At 36.2% G+C, this 22,395-nt stretch overlaps 1 protein-coding gene across 4 annotated transcripts in view; it reads left to right on the forward strand.

The window, feature by feature from the left end:
- The window catches only part of LOC132796769 (runt-related transcription factor 2), a 52,783-nt gene that overhangs the window by 24,178 nt on the left and 6,210 nt on the right, over positions 1-22,395 (forward strand). For 2 of the 4 annotated variants that reach the window (XM_060808043.1, XM_060808045.1), the window contains exons 2-4: positions 7,513-8,468; positions 17,575-17,688; positions 19,568-19,684. In XM_060808043.1, the coding sequence (XP_060664026.1) occupies positions 7,904-8,468; positions 17,575-17,688; positions 19,568-19,684 (796 nt within the window). In that variant the 5' untranslated portion in view covers positions 7,513-7,903. The remainder of the gene's footprint in view (positions 1-7,512; positions 8,469-17,574; positions 17,689-19,567; positions 19,685-22,395) is intronic. The other 2 variants (XM_060808044.1, XM_060808046.1) reach the window with 1 other exon arrangement.

Genomic DNA, 22,395 nt, shown 5'->3' on the forward strand with positions numbered 1-22,395 from the left:
AGTCCAACTCTCCAGCCGTAGCAGTTGCTTTTTTGGTAGGCCTTCAACGCGTGTGCACACAGTTGTACACTTATGCACTTGCAGGAGGCAGGAGGCAGGAGACGGAAAGGAGGTGAAGGAGTAGGGCAGAAGGCTGTCAGGACGTGTGCCGCTGCACGTTATTAATGCAGGCAACACACAGACGCACACACACAAGGAATGGCAAGCAGTGCGCTATTGCTCGACGAGCACGAATCACAAAAGATGCGTGCCTCGTTGCAGCAGTTTACCTCCTTGTTCATCCTTTCCTTTCCATTCCTTTCCTTGCTTCACTCCAAATGCTGCATGCTGCATGCTCCATGCTGCCTGGTGCTTGGTGCTTGGTGGTTGGCGCCTGCTGCCAGAAAGCATTGTTTTGGCCCCAAAGTTGACCGAAAACTTGGGATTGTTGGTTGCTCGTTTTTGGTTTTACTGGCCAGCCAGCCAGCCAGCTATCCAGATAAAGGGACTTTCAGTCCGGAAGGATTGCATTGCATTGCACTGCACATCGTTCTCCAAAATGCAGCAAGTCCTTTTTTGCAATGGTAAAATGGCTGAGTGTGTGCATGGACGGGGATGGGGGCGTGGCGTGGACTCTGAGGCGTGTTACTGTATCAATTTATGGTTGAATTTGGTGTCTTCTCTCTGACTGTTGATTTTGCGTTGCGTCCTGCAGTCCGTTGAGTCCTTTAGCCTCATCATTGCTCTACTGTGTGTGTGTGTGTGTGTGTGTGTGTGTGTGTGTGAGTGTGTGTTGAAAGTCTGCTGGAAATGTTCTTGGCATACCGGAAATAAGTTTGCTGTCCGTAAAGTTAGTTGATTTAGGCATTAAAGCGAAGCCAGATAAGGAAGCGACGAGGCACAACACAACACACAGACACTTTGAGCATTTATAAACAATGTATGGCTTAATTTGCTGTTAGTTAGTGGCAATTGTTGTTAATTTACAGGCCAAAACCAACAGACAACAACATGTGAACAATTGTAGACTGAGAATTACACAATTTTTGTGGATCTATCTACAATATTACGCCATTTAGTTAGTGGCCAGTTCAAGTGGCTCGCTCTGAGATGTCTTTTACCAAGTAATGCACCTTTCATGGACTTCGTTTATTCAAAATTTCATCCAACAGTCTTCGGTGAATAGTAACATCACTGATTCCCCAAACTCAGGTCTGCTTTTGTATCCCTAGCAGACGCTAAAAGATTACCTTAGCTGAAGCACACCATGCGTCAATTTTCTATATTTGTGATTTTCCATATCGCAGTTTTCTTGGAAATACATTTTAAGCGACACTGAATTTCTTTAAACGTTTTGCCCTCCTTTCTAAATTCAAGGATTCTTTACCTTACTTCCTTGCAGCAATAGTTTTAGATTTTCAGTAATTATATAAATTAAAATAATGATCGTAATTAAATAAACGTTTCTCAAGATGACAAAAATGTTCGACACGTTTTGTTGAAGAAAATCAAAAACTGCTATTTTAGTGAAGAGCCAAAACGTTGGGAACGTATGCAAGCAAACTAAATCTAAAAGGGTTTCTGATCTATATTTTAGTTTATAAAACAAAAAAGAATAACTAAAAAACCTTTATATAGTTCTGCTTTTAACGCACTGCTATTTCAATGAGCGCAGCTCCAATTGATGTTGTTCACTGATATCGAAAAGAGAGCGCAACACGCAATGAATTAATGCATTTTCTTCGATTTTTTTTGTTACTCACGTGTTAACATAATATGTGAAACTTTAAATGCCATTCTTTTGTTAAAACATTTGAACCCTCTCTCTTGCTCGCATGAATGGCATACCACAGACGGGGAATAAAAACCCAAAGTCCAATTAAAATTTAACTACATCAAAGTAGCAGCAGCCAGAAGCTGTTTTAGATGAGACATCGACGACACCCACACACACACATACCTTTTTATATGTACATATGTGTGCGTATAACGTTTAGCAAGTTTAGTATTTTGGGTTCGAGTTTGGGTTCAGATTGGGCTCGAGAGTGCTCTGTGGGAGCACAACAGCTGGACATGTAACATGGACATGCCAACTATGGCTACAAAAAAAACGAGAGAACACAATGACCAAACAAACTCACACTAACACACACACACACACACACACATACTGAGGGTATCCATGGCATGTTGAAATTGCGCAGCTTTACGGCAAATGCCGCAAATTGAAACAATTTACATGTTGTACATGTGTGTGGGGCCATCAAAGGGTTAAACTTGCATGTAAACCGTCCGTCCACTCGCTGTCCGTCTGTCTGTCTGTAAGAGTGAGTGTACATATGTATGTGTGTGTGTGTGTGTGTGTGTGTGTGTGTGTTTGTTATTGATGCCTTCGCGCGATTGAGCAGTGTCGCCCATCGTCCCATGAATTTTGATTTAGCCCCAAAGCCGAAGCCAACAATACAAAAAAAAAATTGGGATATATTGGAATATTCAAAAATTTGCATAGTATTTTTATTTTATAATTAGTTTGTTGAAGCGTATTTTTATCCAGCCTTCAAGTGGATTATTCTAAAGCACACACTCATTAAAATTATATATGGGTAATTTTATAGCAAAAAAGTCGCATGCGACAGTTAAAAAACGTATACCCAAAAATGTTTTGTATTTTAAATAAAGATGAATCTTATAGCTCTTGATTAACACTTTGATTAAAGCTTAAATTTGAATTTTTATAATAATTTGAAAAATATTTTAAAAGTTCAAATCTTCATTTCAATTTTATACGTTTAAATATTATATTTCTCAACAAAATGAATATAAACATTTGACAGAATTTTAAAAATGTATTTTCATTATTGAGATACGATTTTAATTCTTAAAATTATTATTATATAGAATACGTTTGATTATTATATTCCTAAATAACATAAATTTAATTTCTAGACATATAAAATTGAAATTTTGAATGGATTTTCGATATTATTACTTCAAGATTTTTTAATTTATTAAAACTATTATATGGGAAGAAATTTGAACAATGTATTGTAGCTTGAGTGTCAGTGTGAGCAAAGGTAACACGTGTTAAAAACGGTAGAGAAGTAATGAAATGCTTAAGGGAAACGGCAAAAATCACCACAATAGAAAGAACAACAGCAACAACGACGATAAAAAAAAAAAAAAAGTTACAGTCGAGTGTGCTCGACTGTGAGATACCCGCTACCCATTTTGAATAAAAGCAAAATATTGCGGTATTATTTTTTAACTATACTGAAAATACTACAAAAAATACTAAAAATATGCCGAGCGGTATATTTGGTATATCGATATGGTACCACATTCAAAATATACCATAGACGGCACAATATACCAGATTGTCGGATAAAGCAACTGAGACCCCCAGTAAGAAGGCGTTTTTGCCCATACAAAAGTATTTATTTAATACCTTCCACAATTTTCATCTGCTCGTAATCAAATTTTCAGGAATAACAACTACTATAGTTGTTATCGTATATACCAAAATTCGCAGCTCCAGCTTTAAAATTACGCTTGCTATTAGATTTTTTTGATTTGCGGGGGAGGAAGTGGGCGTGGCAAAAATTTTTAATAAACTTGATCTGCGTGCAAACATAACAAATGCTGTCGAAAAAAATTATAGCTCTATCTTTTATAGTCTCTGAGATCCAGTGTTTCATACGGACAGACGGACAGACACACAGACGGACAGACGGACATGGCTATATCGTCTCGGCTGTTGACGCTGATCAAGAATATATATACTTTATAGGGTCGGATATGCCTCCTTCTACCTGTTACATACATTTCCAGCCGGCACAAAATTATAATACCCTTCTACCCTATGGGTAGCGGGTATAACAAAAACAACAACAACGAGGTGACAAACCGCGCGTGACCCGTTGCCCAGCTTCCGGAAAAGTCGCGACGCGTCGCATCGAAATAAGAGGAGAGAGGAGATGAGAAGTGAGACGCGAGACGAAGCAACGCGTCGTTTGTCGGTGACGGCAAGCGCGGATTATGGCGCGTTTGTTCACGACTTTCGGCTTTCAGCTGGCCACGTTTTCTCTTTTGCTTACTTTCTTTTCCTTTTTTGCAATACACAACCACGACGGCCTTGTCCACAAATTCAATCAAGCCTTGCCACACTTCTATCCTGATACGCTGTCCGGTAAATCTCAAAAAAAAAAAAACTACAACTGAATAGTTGAATTCTTAGTAGTTTGAAATTATTACATATATTAAAATTAAAACTAACTCCTTATAAAAACAAAATCTTAAATATTTATATATATTTATATAAATGGCACAAATTTGTTAAACTGACAATTGGCACAGAAAATTGAATATTTCTGAAACTAGATTCAAGAATTTGAGTAGATTTCTCGTTCAAAATACGTATCATTAAATATGTATATATACGACAACTTTTGACCATTAAAATAAGTAAAATATACCAAAGATTGCATCTACAGATTGTCATTGGTTCATATTTTTTAACGCGAGTAGAAAAACTATTCAAATTGTTTTCATTAATGTTTAATATTCTGTATAAGTTCAACGAATTTGCACCTTCTAAGTGAACTTCTTACTTTATTTTCTAATAATTATTATTAAATTTCTTTATTCTTATATTTGAAATTATAAAAGTTTAAGCATTCATCATGAAATTGAAAAATTGTTTCACCTTCACCAGAAACGCAATTTAATTTTTTAATCTGACTATTTTTCGACATTTAGAAAACTTGCAACTTCCATCTGAAGAATTCTATTTTCATTCAAAATACGATGTAATTCGATGAGCAGACAATATTTCAGAATTAGATTTTACAATTCAACTTTTAATAAGACAATATTTCTGATATTTGATTTAAAACCAAAAAGTGTAATCATTCGCCATGCAACTGAATAATTTTTCTACTTTGACTTAATACACGAACAGTAGAATTTTTGTAGATCTATAAAAGATTAAAAGGTCTGTGGACACATTATTAAAAAACACTGTGTAAAACTTTGTGATTGATTATTGTTACAGTTTGCTCTAGCATTTCTTTCTCCTATTATCAAATGGCTTACAATTTTCTAGAAACTTGAAATAGTATGTTATATAAACCTTCCAACAAAAGAAGACTAAGATATTTAGCAAACAGAAACAGAAGATACAGACTTTGAGTGTTGAACTCGTGTTACAGTTTTGCTCGTCAGTCGTTATTTCAAATTTATATATTTTAAATTAAATGAAATCAGTAAACAATTGAAAGTCTTTAATCTTTAATATTATTCAATGATATTTGAAATGCTCCAAATGATATGCACAAACACATATACCCAGATTGGCAGAGTGCTTGTCAGGTCATTAGACAGCCGGATCACAGGACTCAACTGTTGCTGTGCGCTCTCTGTCGCGCCAACGTTTGTTCTCTCTCTCTCTCTCTCTCTCTGTCTCTGTCTCTGTCTCTGTCGTTGTATGGCGCAGTAATAACCTTTATAAAGCAAATTTACAATAAAAGGCAAATGGTGAATGCCGCATGCCACATGCCGCATGTTGCATGTTGCATGGTGGATGGCCAAATGGCTATACCACGCCCCCTTCCCCAACTCCCGCCCTTGCTAGCCGATGTGCCAATTTTTCTGTAGTCCGTTGTTTGGCTTCCGTTTGGATTTTTGCCGCGATTTCCTTTCGCGTTTCTGCTCTCTTTTTAATCCCCCTTCCCCCTTGCCACAATATACATTTTTTTTGGTTGATTTTGTTGGCTTTTTTTTTTTGGTTTTTGGTTTTTTTTTTGCGTTGTGCTTGTGTGTTGGCCAAAAGTCAACCCATGAGCTGTGGCATTTTTAAGTAATTTTTATAGCTTAAATGAAGTCGGAGGGGGCCAAAGAGACAAGAGAGAGAGCAACTGGACAGCATATTGAGGGCGTGAATCACATGAAATTGAAGAAGAAATCTGCAGCTAGGAATTTTAAAGTTGTTACATGACCAACAACAATGACAACTCCGCCGACAAGGTCAGCGGATGTGGTCAGTCATGCCTCCAGCCCCGAACATCCTGGCCATCCAAACGTGCGGGGGGGTGCTCTGGAGACGCGGCACCGAGACCGAAAAGGGGATGTGCCTCAAAAACTGGGCACTGACTGATGGCAATGGCGATGGCGATGGCGATGGCGATGATGATGGTTAGAGTGAGTTGAGTGGGTGAGGGAGGCCCGCTGATGTCCTGTGATGTCGTAGGATGCGCGTCGAAAAGCGACAAAATATGCAAGGATCAAACCACAAATTCTCACCCGTGAGTCCACAATCATTTTGACACTGGTTACAGCGTGAAGGCGGCGCATGTTCCACGTGGATGCGATGAGATGCGATGGTGAAGAGAGAGAGAGGGAGAGAGAGAGGTGACTAGATTTGCGTTTGGATAGTTGCATGCCACAGTTAGCCGCATGTGTGTGTCCTCGCATGTCCTGTGCGTAGTTGTGCCAGTTCCTGTCACAGTCACAGCTATCCTTTTGGCACATCCAGTTGCAGGAAATTGAAAAGTGCAACGCAAATTGCGTTCCGCTGAAGGCTCCAAAATTTCCAACGCTCGTTCAATGGCCAACGACGTCCTCTCATGGGCGCGTCGAGTGGTTGACAATTGATTTGTGCTTATGTGTGTCGTCCGGTCTCTGCTTACTTGCACGTAGACACCGAACCACGGACAACGGCCAACCACGGACCACGGTGTATGTAAAATGCCGTTTGACTGTGATTTAAAGACATTAACATGATGGCCCTCCAAATTGCATTGGCCTCACACTCACACACACACACACACACACAGACAACTTCAAATTCAAGTCAATGGCGTTTTAGGAAATGTTGCTCTATTAGACCCAAGCAACACTTGCTTTAATCGAGTTAAAAGTTAATGAAGAGAGAAAGAGAGAGACAAAAGCAATTGTTACATACATAACATATATGGAACATTTTAACAACATTTTTCGACTTTAAAATAAGAATTTTGTTTTCTCAAAACGATGGTTAAAACACAAAATCTTGTTGTAAGTCTTTTGCAACCTAAAAATATTGTTTCAAAAGGTTTTTAAATCAAGATTTGCAATATTCTTTTCAATCAAGAATACAATATTATACAAAATTTTCATCTTAAAATAACATTTGTTAATCTTAAAACGCGAATTTAGTATATATGTATATCTTGATTTAAGATTTGCAATCTACTTTTAAATCCATATTTTTTTCTTCTCTGTGTACATAAATTTATAACTGAAGTTTCAGACAATATTTGCGATTCTTAAATTGATACAAATTTATTAAGAATAGAATCTTAAAGCTTGGACATTTTTAGAATGAAGTATGATCAAGGTGATTGAATTGAAATCTTGATTTTAGTATTCTTTTATCTTATGCAAAGTACTAGAAACAAGTTTTGATTAGTGAACGCCTTAGTAAAGAAATATTCATTTAAATTGTGGTATATTTTCTATAATCTACAATAATGTTTGCATACTTTTTTATATTTATAGCTGTCCCATTGTTGGAAAGAGTAGTGTTAATTCATTGTCGTTTTGGCTATAAAAAGAAGACAAAATTGTGCGTCTAAAAAAAGTGCAGGCTCACGCTCAAGGACATCTGGAGCAGATTGAGCAGGAGCCGGAGTCGGAGCAGCAGGAGCAGGAGCACTATTCATCGCATCTACATCATAATCATAATCATCATCATCATCATCATCATCATCATCAGCATCATCATCAACAGCTGCAGCATTCACAGCAGTTGCTGCAACAACAGCAACAGCAACAGGTTCATCAACAGCATCTCTACAACGAGCACTACAATTCACAACAGCACCAACAGCATCACAGCAGTAGCAACAGCAACAGCAGCAACAACAACAACAACAGCAACAGCCACAAAATGCATTTGACAACAACCAGCAGCAATTCAACGGCATCGAATGCCAACAACAACAACAATAACAACAACAACACAACCAACAACAATAATAATAACAACAACAATTCGAGCAGCAGCAACAACAACAACACAACCAACTCAAATGGCACCAACAACAACAACAACAACAACAACTCGAGCAGCAACAGCAACAACAACAGCACCGAACAGAACACGCCCCCAACACCCGCCCAGCTGCTAAACGAAGCCTACACCAAGATGACCTCGGACATCTTGGCCGAACGAACCCTCGGCGACTTCCTCACCGAGCATCCGGGCGAACTCATCCGAACGAGCAGTCCGCTCTTCGTGTGCACCGTCCTGCCACCGCATTGGCGATCGAACAAAACGCTGCCGGTGGCCTTCAAGGTCGTCTCGCTGGGCGACATTATGGACGGCACCATGGTCACGGTGCGGGCGGGCAACGATGAGAACTATTGTGCCGAGCTGCGCAACTGTACCGCCGTCATGAAGAACCAGGTGGCCAAGTTCAATGACCTTCGATTCGTCGGACGCAGCGGCCGAGGTGAGTCAACACAATTTGTACTACAACTTACCTTACATAAGCTGACAAAGTAATAGATTAAGTTCTTACTCTTACTCTATCTTAGAGGAGATTGCCTCACTTACGCTATAAACTGTTATGAAAAGTAATGAAAAGGTGTCTCCTTACATAAACTAACAACGTAATGGGTTTAGTTTAATGAGAAGACAAAGCTTACTTTCTCTTGCTCTTGCTCTCCCTTAGGTGAGATTGCCTTACTTATTCTAAGCATTGCTTACACTACAATTTCTTACATAAGCTGACGAAGTAATAGATTAAGTTCTTTGCGAAGACTATCTTTACTTAGTCTTACTCTATCTTAGAGGAGATTGCCTGACTTACGCCATAAACTGTTATGAAAAGTAATGAAAAGGATTCTCCTTAGATTGCCTTACTTATTCTAACCATTGCTTACACTACAATTTCTTGCTAATTGAAAAGTAATAAAATGAAGTATTCTTACATAAGCTGCCAAACTAATAGGTTCAATTCTTCTTATTCTGTCTAACACTTACTTGATCTTAATGAAGATTCCCTTACCCTAAGAACTAAAGCTATTCCTATGGCATATACTATATGTATGCTTACATAAACTGACCAAGTAATAGGTTTAGTTTCTTTAGGAGACTATGCTAATTTACTCTTACTCTTCTTTAGGTGAGGTTTTCATACTTACTGTAAGAACTTTTACACTACAATTTCTTGCTAATTGAAAAGTAATAAAATGGGGTATTCTTACATAAGCAAAGTAATAGGTTCAAAGTAATAGGTTCAATTCTTCCTATTCTGTGTAATATTTACTTCACCTTAATGATCCTTACTTGTCCTAAGAACTAAAGCTTTTACTATATGTATGCTTACATAAACACATGACAAAATAAAAGGTTTAGTTTCTTGAGTAAAATGTAAAATTACCCTTACTCTCCCTTAGGTGAGGTTTTCATACTTACTGTAAGAACTTTTACACTACAATTCCTTGCTTATCGAAAAGAAGTGAACGGGATTATCCTTACATAAACTGTCAAAGTAATAGGTGTAGTTCACGGAGGAGACTATCCTTTCCTACTCTTACTCTTTATTAGAGAAGATTTACATTACTCCAAGAACACGAGTACCCTTACATGAATTTATAAAGTAATAGGTTTGGTTTCTAGAGGAGACTATTCTAACAAATTTGAAGGAAGAATTGGGCATTAAGTCCTTAGATTGGCCAGAAAACAGCCCAGACCTTAATCCAATCGGGAATGTTGGGGCCAAAATAAGAAAACGAAAGCCCAAAACTATGGAGGAGCTAAAACATATTATAGAAAAAGTATGGATACACGATATAACGAAGAAATATTTGTGTTCCATTTACGATTCTCTGCCCAATAGGGTAAAATCTGTAATTAAGGCCAAAGGCGGCACTTCTAAGTATTAAGCTAAATTAAAAAAATATGTCTATCGTTAAATTGCCTAGATTTAAACTTTTGTTATAGTTAGTAAGGTGTTCAATTGGAAAAAAATAGTTTTGGTTGAATTTTTTCATTATTATAACTTTTATGATTTTTTTCCTTAAGTTTGTCATAATAGTTAAAAGTCGTTAAAACTAGGGTGAAACCAAAAACAACATTTTTTGTAATATTAAAAACAAATTTAAAATAAAAATTGGTATGCACTTTTATTAACATACCATCAATGAACTTGTTAAAAAAAAATTGGGCGAATCCGCAATCATATAATGAAACCACAGGCCCTGGAAATTAAAAATTCGTAACCCTTAAAAGTGCGGCTTTTTTTGTGGCGTTGACTGTACTCTTACGCTCCCTTATTTGAACTTGCCTTATGCTAGTTAATTAAAAAATAGAGAAGAAGAGTATCCTTAGATAAACTGACAAAGTCATAGGTTTAGTTCTTAGAGAAGTCTATCCTTACTTACTCTAACACTTGATTGATCATAGTAAAGATTTCCCGACTTGTCCTAAGAACAAACGCTATTACAATGTCATGTAAGTATGCTAACATAAACTGACATGGTAATAGTTTTAGTTCCTAGGACATAAAAGGTTAACAATTAGGCAGATTTTTGTTTGACATTTGTTATAGACCCCATAAAGAGAGAATGTTTTACGATTTGCTTGAAAAATAATAACGGCTTGGCGTATTTTGACCTTAAATGCTTGCGAATGTCGGACTTGACATCGATGTCTCAATTTAATTTTAAATATTTAGTATTAGCCAATTAAATGATCAAAATAAATGCTAATATTTTGACTTGAATTAACTTTTGAAAATTGAAAATCGAACGTCACTTAAAGACTTGGAATTCATAATAAAATATACTATGAGTTATCGAAACATTGCGAGAACATTATGCAATCAATTATACTCGTATCTTAATTAGTAGAACATTTTTCTATTCATCTGAATTGCCATTAACAAAACCATTTATAAACACAAAACTCTCCATTTCGGCACTGCAAATATGTATTTCTGTCTTGCTCTGTGCTTGTTTAAAGCTATCGCTGTCTCGCTCTTGGGCTTGAACTGGGTGGAAATTCATCATCATCATGAACGTTTCGTAGCCGAAAAAGTTTCTCAAGTGCTTCTCATATTGTCTGTGGCTATTGGCATTGTTGTTGCTGCTGTTGTCGGTCCTTTCTTTTGTGGCCGAAATGCACTCGAAACAATTTGTTCAATTATCGCCATCCTTCGTACTGCGTACTGCGTCCTCTGTCCTCTGTCCTTCCTCCTCCCTCACTTCCCCCGTCTCGTCAGCCATTCGCCATTCGCGCTGAGTGGCAAAAGTTTTGAGTGCGTCCTGCCCGTTGCCATTTGTGTCTACTTCTCACACAATTTTTTGTTGTGTTTTCGCTTCTTTTTTTTTTTTGAGAACGCGTATTATTCGGGCACTTTTTGCATTGTCTTTTTGGTTTTTTTTTGTGTGCTGTGCTGACTTTTGTTGCTTTTGCTTTTTGACACAGAGCAGGCTTTTGTAGCCTTTTGTAGTAACCGCTTGTAAAGCGTTGCACAAAATTGTCAGCAGTTCATTACGGAGACGGAGACGGAGACGGATAAGGAGACGAGTTCCCAATCCAGAGCTTTGGGTCTTTTATCTTAAAGTGTTTTAATAAACTGTCAAGTCAAATGGACTTCAGGCACTTTAATTGGTGTATCAAATACCGTGTGTGTAAAATGTTACAAATTTCCTTTTTTTTTTTGTTGGTTTTCGGTAGCTAGACTTAATGAGTGGCGAAAGGAGAAGGTTGCCAACTGCTGCAAACCGCAAAAACCAAAAGCTTTAACTGCGGCAGCGACGTCAGCAGGAACCGAAAAACGAGACTCTGTCTGTCTGTCTGTCCAGTTGTCTGTCTGATTTGCCGCAGGATTCATGCATTGTCATTCATTGGTCATGTCAATAGACGCGCTTTCGTTTGAATTCACATTCGCATTCGCATTGAGGCGTTTAATTGTAAATTTCCCATTCATTTAGGCTGTCTGGCAACAGTTAAGAGCAGCGAACAGTGAACGGGAGAGCAAACAAAATGACTCCCCATTGAGCTCCATTTCGCCACGTGGAGTAACGTGATCCAAGCAAAGAAAAAATTGCTTTATTTCACATGCTTTTTTTTGTGTGCTTACTTCTTCTTACTTTTGTGTGCTGGAAAACCGCATTTGAATTCAAGTGAACGATTATCGTTACAAGACAAACGACAGAAAGAGAAAGAGAGAGAGCGAGAGAGCTAGTTGAATGGTTACTACTACGACGATGGCTGCTGTTTCGATGCCTGTGTTGCATGATTTGTTTGTATTGTGTCGTCCGGGCCAACGCGTCGCATGCGTGATTTATGCCCTCTGCGTTCGTTAATCGTTATGCATGGCTTGGCCGTCGCTCTCGTTGTTGCTGTCGCCGTGGCCGCCATTTTGTTTTAGCTTCTGTTTCGCTGTTTCTGTCGCCAGCTAATTACAATAGCAAAATAGCAAAATGCATAGGCAACGCAACGCCCCTTCCCCTTCCCTTCCTCCCCCTTCAGCGCTAACCCCGCTTTTGATATCGTGTGCGCGCGTCATGCAATTTAATTACCCAGTCATCGATTTATTTGGCCCCTGCGCCTTGCACTGGGCTACACTTTTAATTAGCAAAGTGCCATGCACATGCACGCATACACACACACACAAATACGCACACACGCACACCCGCATAGAGAGAGGAGCTTGCACGCATATAAATGCATGTGGCATGTGAAGAGGGAGTGACTATTTGGTGCCAGTTGGCGATTGTTACGAGAGTTTTTACAGCGACCCACGTCGATAATTCCGCCAGCGCATCCAAAGCGAGCGAAAGAGCAATATAGAGAGCGAAAGAGAAAGAAAGAGAGAGTTGAGCAGTTTCAGCAGCAACATTATCGACATTATCTAGAGCTGCAAAGTCAAGCTTGAGCAGCTCATAATGGTCTCACTTTTCTTATTTACACAACTCGCTCGAGCCATTTAAGTCGGCCGCAAAATGAAGTGAACCGCACGCCGAACCCGAATCTGAAACCCCCAACGAAATCAAAAAAAAATGGTTAACTCCCCTAGCCAAGCAAAGCGAAAGGCGTTGCTGTCGTTGCCCCAAAGTGAAAAGTAAAGAAATAAACGACAACAACAACAAAAAAAAGGGGCGCATTTTGCCGGTGTTTGAGTCGAGTTGAGTTTTTTGGGCGTCAAGGCAAGACAAATGCCTGGCAAAAGTCGAGACGCGTTCTAGCGTTCAAAAAAGGAGGCGTTAAAAAGGCAAGACACAGACCAAATAAAAAAATAAAAGTTCTACGAACTGACACCTTGACTGACTGCTTCTCATTCTCTTTCGGTGTGTGTGAAAAGGATACACCTCGAAGGCAGCCAAAATGGGGGCTTTTTTTTGGGGGGGTTGGATTTTGGGGCATGCAACAGGCAACGGCAGGCATTCAATTGTGTGTCATTTGCAGTTATGATGAGCGACTTAAGTGAAATCTAGCAAAATTCTTGAAACATTTGAGAGAGAGAGAGAGAGAGAGTAAGAGTAAGGCTGATGGCATGTTGTTGTGTAGGACATTAAAATCAAAGCTGTTGACAAATAACTGAAATCCTTGTAGCAAATCCTTGGCAATTTGCAGAACAAGCGTCATAAATCAATTGGGTAATGAAAGGCATACAAAGGCAGAAACAGAAACATAGACAGAGACAGAGGCAGCAAGGCAACAAGGAGACATGAGAAACTCAAAGCAAGACAAAGTGGAGTAGGCCACACTCTCACACGCACACACACGCACACACACACACACATCTGTGTGTCTGTCAATACTTGTGGTAGAGTCACAAATCCCAGAGGCAGCAAAATTCAACTTAGTCACATAATCGTTTTCGTGGCTTCAAATGTACAATTTGCGGATTATTTGCAATTAAATTTTTGAAGCCCGAGCCTTGTTTGTTGCTTCGATACATACATATTTTTCGTTCAAATATTTGCACCGCTTTTGTGTCATATTTCACTTCGGTTCGTCTGTCATTTATTTATTTTGCCTTGCACACATATTTATTTTATTTCCCAAAACTGTCTTAAGCCATTTGGCAAACATGATGGCTGCCAAAAATTCTCAAACATTTTCTCTTCATTTTCAACCTCACCTGTGCGCTGAATGTAAGCCCTTGAAAGCTTTCTGAGCCATCTAAATCCGGCCAGTAAGTCGGCCTAAACACCAAAACGCATTTTGCGGCTTATTTGGTTTACCAATCCACTTTCCGCTTTCCACTTTCCACCTTTCCACCTTTCCACCCGCCATTTGCATTTTCTTTTCAGTTTTTCAGTTCATGTGTTCAATTTTTTTTTTTTTGTTGCCCTTCCATCTTTGCATTGTGTTTGCTTGGAATTTTTGTTTGATTTATGGGGACCCAACAAAACACTTTGGTAACAGACATTATTTTGGTCGTCGATAAGTCAACGTTAAGGCTCAACAACACATTTTTGGCAATTTATTCGAGATGACGAAACGTTTAACAAAATGTTTGCAATACATTTTGTTTTTTTTTTATACATTTGCATTCTACTTCACATTTTAATTTTTTGAGTAAGGTGTTACATTATTTAATTCATTTTAAATGCATCATTTTTTTACGAATATTTAGTCTAAATATAAGGAACATATTAACATTTCGAGTGTACTCGACTGTGAGATACGCTTTACATATTTTGAATAAGATCAAAAGGTTGTGCTAATTCTTTTTTAAATACCAAATTCACGCACTACAAAAATACTTAATATACCAAATGCTATATTTTGAATAAAGGCAAAACACTGCGGAATTATTTTGAAAATACTAATTTCTAAAATAATAATACTAATACTAATCCTTTTCCTGAAGGCGTCTTTTTTTTCATTACGAACGTATTTCTACAATTTTTATCTGATTGCTCACTCTAAAGTCAAAGTTACTTATTTTATTCGATTTTTATCGATTCGGAAGGGCGAAAGTGGGCGTGGCAAAAATTTAAAGCAAACTTCATCTGCGTGCAAACAAGATAAGTGCTGTCGAAAAGAAATTATATGTCTATCTCTTATAGTGTCTGAGATCTAGGTGCTCATACGGACGGACAGACAGACAGACAGACGAATATGCGCTGATCAAGAATCTATATAGATTATGAAGTTGGAGATGCCTTCTTCTGTCTGCTACATACATTTCCTGCCGGCACAAAAAACAACACTCTCTACCATATCTTATATATTTATAAATTCAAATCAAAATTATAGATAGAAATTATTGAATCAACACATAATCTATTTGGGCAACAATGACAAATGTTTGCCATTGCGAATTGCTTGTAAATCGGCAACAAAAATGATTGCGGCATCTACAAAATATCATGTAGTAAGGCACTTGGATCAAACTCCCAATCGCAAAAATCGAGGGAATTGAATGAGAAATAGCGTAACAATGAACTACACTTGATGGCAACAAGAGCAAAGTGGCAGTGGATAAAAGTGAAGTAAAGCTTTTTGCCAACGCAACAGGAAAAAGGAACTGAACTGAAAAAGGGCAAAGACTAAATGCCACTTGAAAACAACTGCTAACAGACACAAGACGAAGTTCATTTTTTATCGCAAGCAAGTTGACTGAGGGGACTGAGTATTGGGGATTAGACAACGAAGACAACGTTGAAGATTGCGGCGTTGCTAGCGAAAGGAAACTCAGTGGAGTGTGGCAGCAACATGTGTAAGCCTCAGTGTCTATATATTTGTGTGCGTGCGCGTGTGTGTGTGTGTGTGTGTGTCGGCGGTTTATTGTTGTGTGTGCCGAAATGATTTACGCTTTGTTTGTCAACTTAAAAAGCAAACGGCGGCAACACGGGCAAAAAACACTTAAAGACGTTGCGCATACGCCGCGTTGTCATAGACAGACTACGGATCAAGTTACTTGGGGAATGGATGAGGAGAGAAAGAGAGAGTGAGAGAGTGAGAGAGTGAGAGAGTGAGTTGGCAAGATGACAGTTTTTGCAGTCGACACGAGTTGGTCGAAATGCTTTTAATTGAATCTTAGCAAACTCATCGTGGGCTTGTCTACTTTGCTGCCTGCCTGCCTGGCAACAACACCAAAAAAAGAAAGAAAGTAGAATACAAAAAACGAAGACGTCACTCTCTTTCTCTTTCCTTGACTGGGGCGTAGGCATAACAAGTTAATTAAAAGAAAACTGTGTGGCACAAATGAAATAAATCTTGGCAGGCAAACAAAGAAAGGCGGGCTTCACCTATGTATGTGTGTGTGTGTGTGTGTGTGTTAGACATATGTTAAAGACAATGAATTTGAATTGTAATTAATTCTTTAAATTACGGTAAGGAGACAGTCACACGGTTATCAATTATAGAAAGGTTAACGTTCAGTAAAGATGTGAGAAATGTTGTCGAGATTTTTGTATGCAATTATTGCGTAATTATTTGTTGTGATTGGAGCTAAGAAATGATTCTTGTGATTCGATTATTTTTCTTGAAAATAAAAAATAACTGAATATCTTAGCTTTATATTGTGCAATGCTTAATACTGCATAGATTTTAAGCAAAATTTCAATGTAAATGACACATTTTAATGATGCAATTGTTTAACAATTCTTAACAAATACTTTTTTGAGAGATAAGTGTTGTGGTTTTCTAAATGTTGTCTGGATTTCTTGTACAAATTCAATACAATTGATATTTTTATGTGATAAAATTAATGAGCAATTTTGAATGTGTCTAAAAGCAAGATTGTGCTCTTGACTAAGAAAATATATGTATATCTAGAATCTTGAGCATTTTTGTTTGCAAATTGAACTGAAATTCAACTACGAATAGTCGATAAAAACTGTAACGAAGCATTTTTTAAATAATATTCAAAAAGTTGAGTAAAAAATGTAATTGTAAAATATATATTCACTTATTTTATTTTATTTTAAAATAGCATTTATAGAACGTGTCAAGCAATTTACTCTTGATGTAAGCGATTTCCACATTTTTTTTACTTTCTTTTACTTTTGAAACACTTGAATTTTTAGCTTAAAATACTAATAAAGCTCCTTCCTTTTAAATTTAATGAATTCAAATAAGTTATGAGACTTTTTTTTTTTTAATATCTACACTCGACGCAATAGGCATCTAAATGCAACTACTTTACATTTAATACATAATTATCTGTTATTTTGAAAATACATTAATAAATTTAAGATTTAATTAAATGAATAATAATAATGTATACCACAATTTTTGCCCCAATCAGCATTTCTTCAATTCTGTTCTCTATTTGATATTCAATCGATTGTAATTGTAATTATTTCGCGCTGCTCATTAGCCCAGTTTTGTTATCTAACCAGGGTTTATTCTTTTTTATAGTCAACAAATTCTGGCTAAGGTTTTTACGATGTGACAATCGACCGATGTTTTGGGGGTCGTAAATGTGGCGACGCGCGTGTTTACTAAACATTCAATGTTTAACTGTCTTTCTTTTTGTTTTTATTTTTTTGTGGGTTGTTTTGTAGAATGGGCCATAAATTGATACAATTATGTTATCGCATTTTGTGAATACATTTTGGTATGTTTTTTTTGTGTTTTTGTTTCAGGGAAGAGCTTCACATTAACCATCACCGTGTCAACGAATCCACCGCACATAGCCACGTATAACAAGGCGATCAAAGTGACTGTCGATGGGCCACGTGAGCCACGCTCCAAGACCAGTAAGTATACATACTAGCATAATATCTGAATGGCCAATAAGCACAAAACTCACAACTCCTGAACACATACACAAAACCTATGCAAAGCTTTTGATTTAGCTCTAATCTATTAGTTGCAGCAGTAGCAGCAGCAGAAGAAGAAGCAGCAATTACAACAATGACTGCGACTTTATTAAAGCTCCAGTCACACATTTACATTTACTCTCTCTTTCACTCATTCTCTCCCCATTTCTCTCTCTCTGTCTGTCACTGTCTCTGTCTGTCTTCTCTGTCGCTTTGAGAAATATTCAATATGCAGTCGACTCTCGAAATACATATTTATAAGCATGCAAATATTTTACTTTGCATATGTTAAGTCTGAGACTTGGTCTCGAGACAACAGCCAACTGACAACAGTTGCCAATGTTGCTGCTGCTGTTGTTGTTGCTGCTGTTGGCAGTGTAATCGACTGGGTCCGAGAACAACAATTCAATCCATGGCATGATTTATATCCTCCGATGCCAGCCTGCAACTTTGCCCGTTTACAATAGAGAGCACAGTTTTCTGCGGTAGACACACACACACATCTACACACTTTCACACACACACACACACCAACACACATATGTAGCTGCGTTTACATGCAAATGGCTGTGTTGGGTTTAAGCTGCCGCCGCCATTGTCAGACAAAAGGTTATTATTTTATAATGAATACAATGTGCCGTAAAACTGCAGCTGCCAAAAGGGAGACAACGATTAGTTGTAGGCAGAGCAGAAGCAGAGAGAGAGAGAGAGAGAGAGAGAGAGAGAGCAAAAGAGAGATAACAAGAAAAACTGAGCTATTAGCTATAGTAAATTCTTTAAGCTTACGACAGTGTCTTTGGCAAATGCTGCTGCCATTTACAATTTATGAAGTTTAAGTATTCCACTATACAGAATATAATTCTGAATGCTGTTTACTAAAATATATACAAACATTGAATAGAGAAGGTATTCTCATGTCTCTCTTTAATTAGCATTTAACAAAGAAATGCAACTTAATCACTTTATAGGCATAGAAATGAAATCATAAAGTTGTTTCTCCTTATTAATGCTAATTAAGCAATAGCAATTATATTCTTAATTTTCAGTTTTAGAGCAAAGCAACTTTGGCATGCGATAAGCATAATAACAGGCCAGTCAATCTTATACTATATTCAGATTATGATAAAGTCGACCGTTTCAAATAAATTTTCAATGTAGTACTATATCAATATACCAAATATAGTATCTGATATTATTTGGTATTATTGTTATATTAAATTGTAAGAATAATGGCGAAACTTTAAGCCTCGAGCAAATGCATTTAATGGGCAGAAGGACTCATCTCCAACCCCTTATATAATATGGTACTGCATTCAAAATATATGGTAAAATACAAAAATACCATATTGTCAAGAATATATAACAATTTGGTACATTCTGTACTCCATGGTATATTTCAAATAAAAGCGAAATTAGGCGGCATTATTCTTACAATATAGTAAACTATATATACTGAAGTTTTTAATTGGTATATTGATAGACATATAATGATCAATATACCAATTAAAGGCTTCAGTATATTTGCGGCATGTAAATTTTCTATATTGTAAAAATAATGCCGCCTAATTTCGCTTTTATTTAACATGGTGGATCGGGTATCCCATAGTCAAGCACATTCAACTGTAGCTTCCTTACTTCCTTACAAGAATAGATTATAGGAAATATATTCAGGTTATATTTGAATAAAGTATATTCATAATATAAAAACATTAAGCACACACACACACACACACACACCTTGCACACAGAACAAAAGATACCAAACTGCAAAAAACATTTAGTTAAGGACAGATAATTAAAACTGAAAAAAACTTAGTGTTATCCCTTTTAGGGCAGCAACAACAATTCCACTTCGCCTTTGGCCAGCGACCGTTCCACTTCTCCACGGATCCCCTCTCCGGCTTCCGCATGCCGCCCATTGGCAACTGTCAGAGTAAGTAGAAAACATTTACGCACTCAACACATCATCTACATCTTGATCATCATCATCATCATCATCATTGAGTCATCAATTCGAGTTTGTGCATTCGTTTTTGTATTTGTTGCAAATTTTTGTGCATTCTGCAGCTTTTCATTTAACACTTGAGTAACGGCATGCCACAAAAGTATTCCGGCTTTCTAGGTTTGAGTTTGAGCTTTTCTTTTTTTGGGCTTTCGATATGGGTTTGGGTTTGGGTTTGCTGTTGTTTATTGGGGACCTGGTGGTTTGTGTGGTGCACCCCAATGCAACCACACAAATTCACACAAAACGATTAGGTGGCAGGCTTTGTTCGCTAGCAGCAGCAGCAACAGCAACAACAACGTCATGTATTAAACTGCGGTCAGACAAAAAATATGCAGCAAAACAACAGAAAAAAAAAGAAAATTAAAACGAAAACAGCAACAATAAAAATACGTATCAATAAATTGAATGAAATCGAAACACAACAACAACGACGAAAAAAAATCAAAGAACAATCAACTTAATCCTGCAGTAAAGCGACTGTATTAATTAGACCCTGAATTATAATAATTTTTATTTCAAAATGTACAGACAGTTAAATTCTTTCCAAAAATGCTTTTGCTATTGTTGTTGGACGCTTTATTTAACCAAACTTTACTATGCAAACAAATTTACTACATAACAAAAAAAAAAACAACAGTCGGCAAACATCATGTGAAAAAAATGCAACTGGCGTCTACAAAATGTATCGATTGTGTTATTTATGTTATCTGTGAGTGTACACCACACATGTAGGTGTCACTCTGTGTGTATATGTGTGTGTGTGTGTAAGTTTGTCGCCATTTTGTATTGTTGTCGTTGCTGTGTTCGAGCTGTGTTCCATTCCAACATTGAATAATAATTTACAAAAAAAAATATTACGCGGAAAACAAAATTTCATATATATAAAAATTATATAGAAACATATATTTAAATACTTAAGGTTATGCCAGCAATTATTTAAATAACATATAAAATAAAAATACAATAAAATACAAAAAGATTCAACGGAAATTAAAATATCATTTCATTTTAAATAATATAAAAATACACAAAATAAAACAGAAATAAATATAAACAATAACGCTACCTATTATAAACTCTATTTATCTAGCTTAGAATAGAAAATATTGCAACTTTTCTAATAAAAAATAAAACAAGTATTCAATAATATCTTACCATAAAAAGTAGGTTACTCATAAAACCTAATTTTATATTTTTAAATTAAAAAATAAGTAAGGAAAATATCGAAATATAAAATATAATGCCTGCTATTAATGAAGTCTGTTAGTCCAGCTTAGATTTTCAATAAAATAAAAAGAATATTGCAACTGTTCTATTAAAAAATAAAACACACATAAAAAAATAATTTACTATATAAAAAAAGATTCCAAAGATAAATAAATTTCACATTTTTAATTAAAACTAGAAGTACAGAAGCATTAATATACGAACAATAATAAAGACTAACAATATATCTAGGATTTCCATTAGAACAAAAAATGCTGATGTTTTCTAATGAATAAAATACACCTACTATTTGTATTTTATTCATTAGAGAAATATCCACATTTTTTGTTCTAATGGAAATCCTAGATATGTTATATGGTTAGACTTTATTATAGTTCGTATATAGTTCTTAAAAAACGATTTTTTTTTTTAAATCAAAGAAGAATTAGAAAAAGACTTAAAAACGAAAAGAAAGTTTATTAATGCACCTCAGATTTCCCAAAAAATAAAAAATTATGCAACTTTCTAATAAGTAATACAAATACAAATTTAGAATAATATAATTTTATATTATTTATCAATAAAATTCAAAAATGAATTTTGCAATAATGCCAGCTATAAATAAAATTTAAGAATGACAACAATCTATTCATCTATCTATAAAATAAAATATTTGGCTTAAAGCTTAATGTTTTCCAAAACGTGTCACTTAATGACATTTGAAAATAAATATTCATTAAAGTATAGTATCACTTTTTTTTTTGCTAATTTTCCTTTTAGCCTTTAGCTAAAATGCATCAACTGCTTTTTGTTGTTGTTGTTGTTGTTTTTTATGCTGGGGAAAAAAGATAAATCAATAAAATTTAAATTGTGTGCAAGTTTTTTGCTCGTTTGCTTTGTAGTTGAATTAAATTAAATTATACATTTAAAAATGTGTGCTATATTAAATTTGATGTTTCAATTTAAATTGACAATTAATTGCATTACAACAACGCCAATAACAGCGACAAATCGTTGGTCAAACATGACAGCAATGAAGTTTTTTTTTTTTTTTGGTCTTTTTTTTTTCTTTTTTAAATACATTATTTATTAATAATTTAACAATGTTAAGATGTACTGGATACACATAAAAAAAATGTGATTATTTGAATATAAATTTATGTATTATAATGAAATTGTGCAGACAGCGAACCAAGTTTTATAATGGCCAACAAAAAAAAAAAAAAAATAGACAGAAAACAGAAAACTTGCATTGCATTAAACAAATATCAAATACAATTCAATCAGCACATAAATTGCCTGCCAATTTCGACTCTCAATCCGTTGTAGTTCATTCTCCAATCCCAGCTATAAAATCATTCTCTTCTCATGCCACGAATGTCTAGCATGAAGCGCACAAATCAAAATGCAAATTGAGCGATTTACAGCCTGAC

The sequence above is a fragment of the Drosophila nasuta genome, chromosome X, assembly GCF_023558535.2.
Source record: "Drosophila nasuta strain 15112-1781.00 chromosome X, ASM2355853v1, whole genome shotgun sequence".
NCBI classification, from domain to species: Eukaryota; Metazoa; Arthropoda; class Insecta; order Diptera; family Drosophilidae; genus Drosophila; species Drosophila nasuta.